Source organism: Siniperca chuatsi, linkage group LG8 (assembly GCF_020085105.1).
Source record: "Siniperca chuatsi isolate FFG_IHB_CAS linkage group LG8, ASM2008510v1, whole genome shotgun sequence".
NCBI lineage: Eukaryota > Metazoa > Chordata > Actinopteri > Centrarchiformes > Sinipercidae > Siniperca > Siniperca chuatsi.
The window spans coordinates 11,668,799-11,675,685 of record NC_058049.1 but is presented as its reverse complement, the minus strand read 5'-3'; the positions used below and the strand labels follow the sequence as shown (position 1 = coordinate 11,675,685).

General features: G+C 37.6%; 1 protein-coding gene across 2 annotated transcripts in view; it reads left to right on the top strand.

Annotated features, from left to right (window-relative positions):
- The first annotated feature begins 3,273 nt into the window (after positions 1-3,273).
- zdhhc9 (zinc finger DHHC-type palmitoyltransferase 9) overlaps positions 3,274-6,887 on the top strand; it is a 28,839-nt gene continuing 25,225 nt past the window's right edge. Inside the window, exons 1-2 of one of the 2 annotated variants that reach the window (XM_044205064.1) lie at positions 3,274-3,836; positions 3,936-4,147. In XM_044205064.1, coding sequence (XP_044060999.1) covers positions 3,984-4,147 — 164 coding nt within the window. In that variant the 5' untranslated portion in view covers positions 3,274-3,836; positions 3,936-3,983. Of the gene's footprint in view, positions 4,148-6,887 lie in introns of both variants that reach the window. The other variant, XM_044205063.1, reaches the window with a different exon arrangement.

The following is a 6,887-nucleotide window of genomic DNA, read 5'->3' as shown; positions in this document are numbered from 1 at the left end:
CTCTGACGCTGAAGAAGAGCAATTTCTTATTAAATTGAAATGGCTGCGCCTTTATTTATGCTACATTTTTGTTAGAAAACGACAGCTCTTGTTAAATTACAAGAAGGCATAAATCAGTTTGGACAAGTTGCTCCCTGATGTCGATAGATGGAGACAAACGGCTCAAAACTCAGGAACGCTACATGGCTGTTAGAAAAAGTAAAGTAATGTTAATGTACACTAAATAAAAGGTCATTCTTGGCCATCTAGATGTAGGAGTTGCACTACTAAATAAAGCAGAAAAAATATCATATGTGTAGTATCACTGCGTTAAAATGCCTCATGATCGTATTATGTACAGTGAGACATATTCTGTGGTAAAGGGCACAAATGCAGGTACAAGAAAACGTTTTGAATTAGTCTCGAATGGGTAATAAATATAATAAAATAATATAATTACAGCAGCCAAAGGAATATCTCTCATAAGAGTGAAGATTTTTTTTATTTAATTTATTTATTTTGTATGTATTTCTGGATTTTCTACTATTATATCAAAACTGTTTGTCCCAAATCAGTATGCTGTTCCCTTTGTTGTGCCAGATATTTCATTTTAAGGTTGGGTTACTCTAGTGATTTGGTATTGCACTTCCATAACGTTGGGGGACTTCAGAGAGACAGATTTAAAAAAGAATAGTCAAAACTGATGCAACAGAGGCCAACATATCCTGACTTTTACTCTCTGTAAGTCTATGACTCTAAAAATGCTGGATCCCACAATCACCTTAATGCACCTTGATAATAGATAGATGTTTTGCCCAGAAAACGCTAATGTCTACTCTATGCCTCCACAATTTTCAAAGTTATACACACAGTTCAGTATGGTCATAATTCACACAGTGCAGCCTTACACTTTAGATAAAATACTTTATATATCTATACTATAACTTCTATAATTTTGTGAGATTTCAAGTCATATTTTACATTTTTAGGTGGTTTCTTATTGATACAAATGTATTTTTGACATTTTAAAAGTTTTGTCTCAGCATTTACTGTTTTATTGGTCTTCACATTATTTAATTGATTGACTCCTGAGCTACACTAATGTCCTTTTGGAATACGCGTTAGTGTTTGTATTGTAGAGGTGGTACTAGTATGTCTTTCATCTGTCAAACCATTTTTCTTTTTGAGGATAAAGTTTTCTATCTATCTGCTGCACATTAAATCAGTCAGACTACCTCTAAGCTTTCTGCTGGCAGTAAGATCAAATTACCTCATCCTCCCCGATCTCTCCATATGTGATGAAAAGTGGCACCAGAATTTGAATTCTGACTTTTAGCTGTCTGCAGTCATGAGTATATTTGAACCTGAGTTGGCAGGTTGGTCAAAGCAACATCTGACAGGTCATGTATTAATAATGTCCTCCTCTGGAGTAGATATAAAACAGCAGGGATCCTGACTGATAGGGGCATGCAGTCGTTTTTCCACCTCTGGTCTATAACTCCTGTACAGCCTGAGAGTGAAGGATGTTTGGTTCACTCTCCGGGTCGTTTATAGTCCAGCCCTCTCCTGTTCAACTGATAAAGTGCCATCTCCTTGCCTCTGTGGAGCAACAAGAAGGCCATAATGGCTGTACGAGTGAGCAGAGCCAATACTGAACCATCACTTTTTATGTCTTTACCCAAAGAGACTTAGCAGGGGCTATTATACAGTGTGTATGGTCAGTGTAAATGTCATTATTATTACCAGCTATGAACACATAACCACACAGACATTAAATTATAAGCTCGTGCAGAGTTTACAGTTACAACTGTTACAGAAATCAGAACGGCTAAGGCTGAGATAAATACAAAATCTTTGGTGATTGCAGCGTGACTTTCTAAAAGATGGACTGGTGTCTTCTGAATGAGACACAACACAAGGGACTTGCTGTTTAAGAATAGACACTGTCAGTACAAGATCAATAATAATAATAACCTTCTGTTAAACTATTATTTCAACATAAAAATGTTTATTAACTGGAAGAAACTTCCCTGACTAGTTTTTACATCTTCATAATTCAAACTAGAATCACATTTCTGGTAAAGGGCTTTGTGTCAATTTTAGGCCAAATATGTTAAGTTGAATCCCAAGACTTTCATGACCTGGGCTTGTTTTTAAATGCAACACATCATAACTTTATGATCATTAATTATATGAAAGCACTTTTGTAAAGATTTGAGCTAGTAAATATATGAGAGTTGCACATCTTTTGCCAAACATTTGACGTCATTTTTATTAATGAATTAATTTCTTCTTTAATTTTACTACAAATATTTTGCTTCTTATTGAACATGAACACAGTACAGCGACCAACATCTGTTCTCAGTAAAATACAAAATACATTCTAATTCAAACAGTAAAATAAAAAAATGACACTTTATATGGTTTTACTTCAGATGTGAGAATTTGAATTTGTGTTTTATTTTCACCTTTTATTTTTTATTTTCTCACATTCCCGTCTGCCAAACACTTGTTTGAAACATTTCAGATGTGAAAATGTAATTTCAAATGTTCATATGTGTGTTCTATGGTTTAGACTCAGAACCATTATTATTCTAACATTATATATGAGGAATATGCTAATGACTAATATCCATTGTCAAGGGCAAAACTACACTCTAGATGGATAGATAGATACTTTATTTATCCCCGGGGAGCAATTCACATCTCACAGCAGCAGTACACGAACAAACCACACGCTACAAATAATAATGCAAAAACAAAAACAAATGTCAAACGCAAGTACTAATACAAACGTGTAAAAGTATGTCCTTTAAACATGGGCATACAAGTGTGCAAATTGCAGTAAGGTCTGCAAAATGGATGTACTTGTAAGTTCTAAGTTAAGAAGATGTATTGCACTACGTGCATAGCAGGATATTGGATATGAAGTACAATAAATCAATAAACTAAAAATAGCATGAAACACAAGAAATATGTTGTGCAGGAAACTAAAGCTTGAGTAAAAACACTAAAGGTGAACATGTCTCATGTCCTTAGTGTTCCTGTATAAAGTGACTAACTCTGAAGACCTCTGCAGTGTCTACCTCTGCTCTCTGGAGCCTTTAAACTGCACACGGAGCAACTCATGTCTGTAACCAGTTATCTTCATTAATGCACTTGTTAACAGCCTCCTCCTTTGGGCAAAACTACAGGCGAGCGATTTAGCATATAAACGTGATCTAAACGGGACCTTCATCTGTGTCCTTTGTTCCCTTTTTCACCTGCCCTGCCCCTTTAAGATTAGACATTTCAATCTAGGCGTGTTTCCTGCTGCCATTGACTAAAACCGAGAGCTGGCATCCTGCGGGGAAAAAAAGCACATCACAGCTTTACATGTTTGCGTCCTTACAGGCGATTATTTCTTATTTTTGATCGCTTTTTCCCCTTTTCTTTCTTTACATGAATGCATAGACCTCGACCACGTCCAGCAGCATGGGCATAGTCCAATGTGTGTGAACGCGGAGCAGCTCGCCTGTACGATCATTTATGATTTATCGAGATCATATGAATGTCAGTCTGTCAAGGTCCGCTCTCCCGATGAAACAGCCACGGCTGGATTTTCTAGCGTCTGGTGGGAAACATCTGCCGCAAGCATTTGGATGAATTTCTACTCATTTCCAATATTGACAGGGCGGTGGGAGGATTGAGATTGAGCAGCGTGGGAGCCTCACTGTGGGAATGACATGCTGCAGCAAAGACAGGAAACTGGAAATATTATGGATTAGATGAACATCGATGATGTGACTGCGACACTTTAAACGAAAAGAAAATGCTTCTCAGTCGTCGCCTTGTGCAGAAATCTTTAATATTACTGAGTAAGTGGTTTGTTTTTTCCCCAATGGACACGTGTGTGTCACACTGACTGAACAGTAGCTCTCCAAACCCATCAGCTTATTGTCTGACTCGTTTTACAGTATAACAGCTGACATTAACCCAAAGGACTGATCTGACAAGAGCACACCATGTCGGCGGTCATGATAACACGAAAGGTGCGGAAATGGGAGAAGCTCCCGGGTAAGAACACTTTCTGCTGCGACGGACGGGTGATGATGGCCCGGCAGAAAGGAGTTTTCTACCTGACCCTGTTCCTCATCGTCGGGACCTGCGCTCTCTTCTTCGCTTTCGAGTAAGTCATTTCCTCTCTCTCCGACTCCTAATGAGCCAAAGTCAAAATCAGGGTTCATTAGTCACTTGTGCCTCTTCCCCAATTTCCCGATTCCCAATATTTCTATAGTGTCTGGCAGTATGTCAAGTGAGTAACATTATCAAACATAAGCCAACTTCAGAGCTGCGCCGGTTAGTCGATTAATCGTGATGACAGAAAATTAATTGGAAGCTATTTGTATAATATATTAATCATTTTCAGTCGGTTTTTGAGAAATAATGTTAAAATGATCTGGTTCCAGCTTATAAATGTGACTGTTTCCTGGTTTCCTTTGTCTTCAATGATTGTAAACCAAATATCTTTGCGTTTTAGACTATTTTGAAGACGTCTGGATGGATATTTCTGACCATTTTCTGACATATTATAGACCAAATGATTAATCGATTTTAAATGTAGATTAATCAATAATAAAAATAGTTGTTGCAGCCCTACACTACTTTATGGTATTTTTAGTATAGGGCTGCAACTAACAATTATTTTCATTATTGATTGATCTGGCAATTGTTTTCTCGGTTAATAGACAAATCGTTTTGTCAATGAAATGTCAGAAAGTAGTGAAAAATGCCTGTTATACTTTCCCAGAACTCAAGATGATGCATTGAAATTGTTTATTTTATCCAACCAACTATCCAAAGCCCAAATATATTCAGGTTACTACCATATATGACAAATAAAATAGTAAAATCCTCACATCTGATAAGCTTGAACCAGCAAATATTTGTTATTTTTGCATGAAAAGTTACTGAAATGATAAATCAGTTATCAAAATAGTTGCTAGTTGTTCCAACTCCCGTTTTTTTGTCTCATCTCAATCATTTCTGTCATATATATTTGACGTGCGCACAATAGTTTTAAGTTGCGTATTGGATATTTGTAAGTTTCTATAATGTACTTAAAGGTGAAGTGATTCTTTGGATCAGTGGCTTCATGTTGCAGTCTCTCTGTAAGCTGATCACAATCTCCTGTATGGCCTTCATTTGTAACAACCAAGAATTTCTGTTTTGATAAGCTCCCAGACACACTGTGGATCCATGTTTTGTTGCTCAAAATTCAATCCCTGACAGAGAAAAGGTTTATGATTGACCACATACTGAGGTGTTAAATATTTAATAACCCTAGCTGTCCAGCTTTTCCTCTGGTCTAAGAAAGGAAAGCTGCTTTTTTTCTGTTGTCTCAGCAGTTCTCTCTCAACCCACTACTTGTACAACCCAACGGACTCATTAGCACTGCAAACACTGCCGGTCTGCTCGGATGCAGCATGTAAACCTAAATCCTGTCAGTTAAGGCTGTACAGAGGATAGTTTTAAAATGAAGAACATGAGTTTGAATGACGATCATAACGCTGCTCTGCTTCTCATTTAGATTGCACTCATTTTCTGGGTTTGTCCCACTCGTTTCCTCTTTCTTCTCTCTTTTCTTGCCTGACAAATCAGGCACAATGATTTAGCACAATATCCTGCTCTGTAACACAGTAACCCCTCTCGACTGTGAGCGTGTATGCAGCTACTAGGCCAAATGGATTTAGAGCATAGCAGAGAGGAGAAATAGCTCCTCTCACATAGTGCCAGGCCCTTCCCATCTCTGTCTGCTCTGCACTTTAATGGCCTCTTGCTTTCCTTGAAGTCCGGACAGAAGGAGCTGTTGTCCTGCTCAAAGCAAAGAGAGAGAGATGATACTGCTCACACTGAACATCCAGAGCCCAAAGGAGGCATTGCGGTGACTAATGGCTGGAGGCATGCTATGTTCATATTACGGCGGAACATAATTATCTCTCTTGGGGGGTAGGATATTAACGTGGAGATCGGACCCAGACAACATGGGGGTGATTTTCAAACTCGCCATTACACAGCATGTTGATACATACCTGATTTAAACCTCTGACAGAGTAATAGCCTTCTGCGGAAAGGCTCTGAGGATTAATGCATTCACAAACTGCCTATTTGCAACTGCGTTTAACAGATTAAAACAATAAGTCCTGTCTTTCTTGGTATGAATATTGCAGAATGGAACATCCCCAGCTTGTATTAGGGCTGCAACTAACAATTATTTTTATGATCGATTTTAATGTGCCTATTATTTAATTTTAAGTGTTTTTTTTTTCTATAAATATCAGAAAATTGTAAAAAAAAAAAAAAAAAAAAAAGCTCATTGTAATTTTGCAGACCCTAAGGTGACACAATGAAATTACTTATTTTGTTTGAACAACAATCTAAAACCCAAAGATATTCAGTTTACAATCCTATATGACAAAGCAAAGAAAAGCAGCAAATCCTCACATCTGAGATGAAGAAGAAGAAGAAGAAGAAGAAGAAAAAAGCAGGGACTGTTAGCCATGCTAGCAGCGTGGCTCTATGGATGTCGGTCTGTTGGTCAATCCATCACTTTGGTCCAGAAAGAAATATCACAGCAGCAGTAACAACTATTATATAGATTGCTGTGAAATTTGGTACAGACATTCATGCCTCCTTCAGGATTAATGTAATCACTTTAGTGATCCCCTGACTTTTCATCTAGCGCCACCATCAGGTCAGAATTGTTATTGTCCAATACTTTGGTTTGTGACTAAATACCATCAGAACTAATGAGATTCCCATCAGCCTCAGCTGTATTTGGTGTTGAGTGCTAATTATCAAATGTTAAAATGCTAACACACTAAACTAAGATGTTGAACATGGTAAACATTATACCTGCTTAACATCAA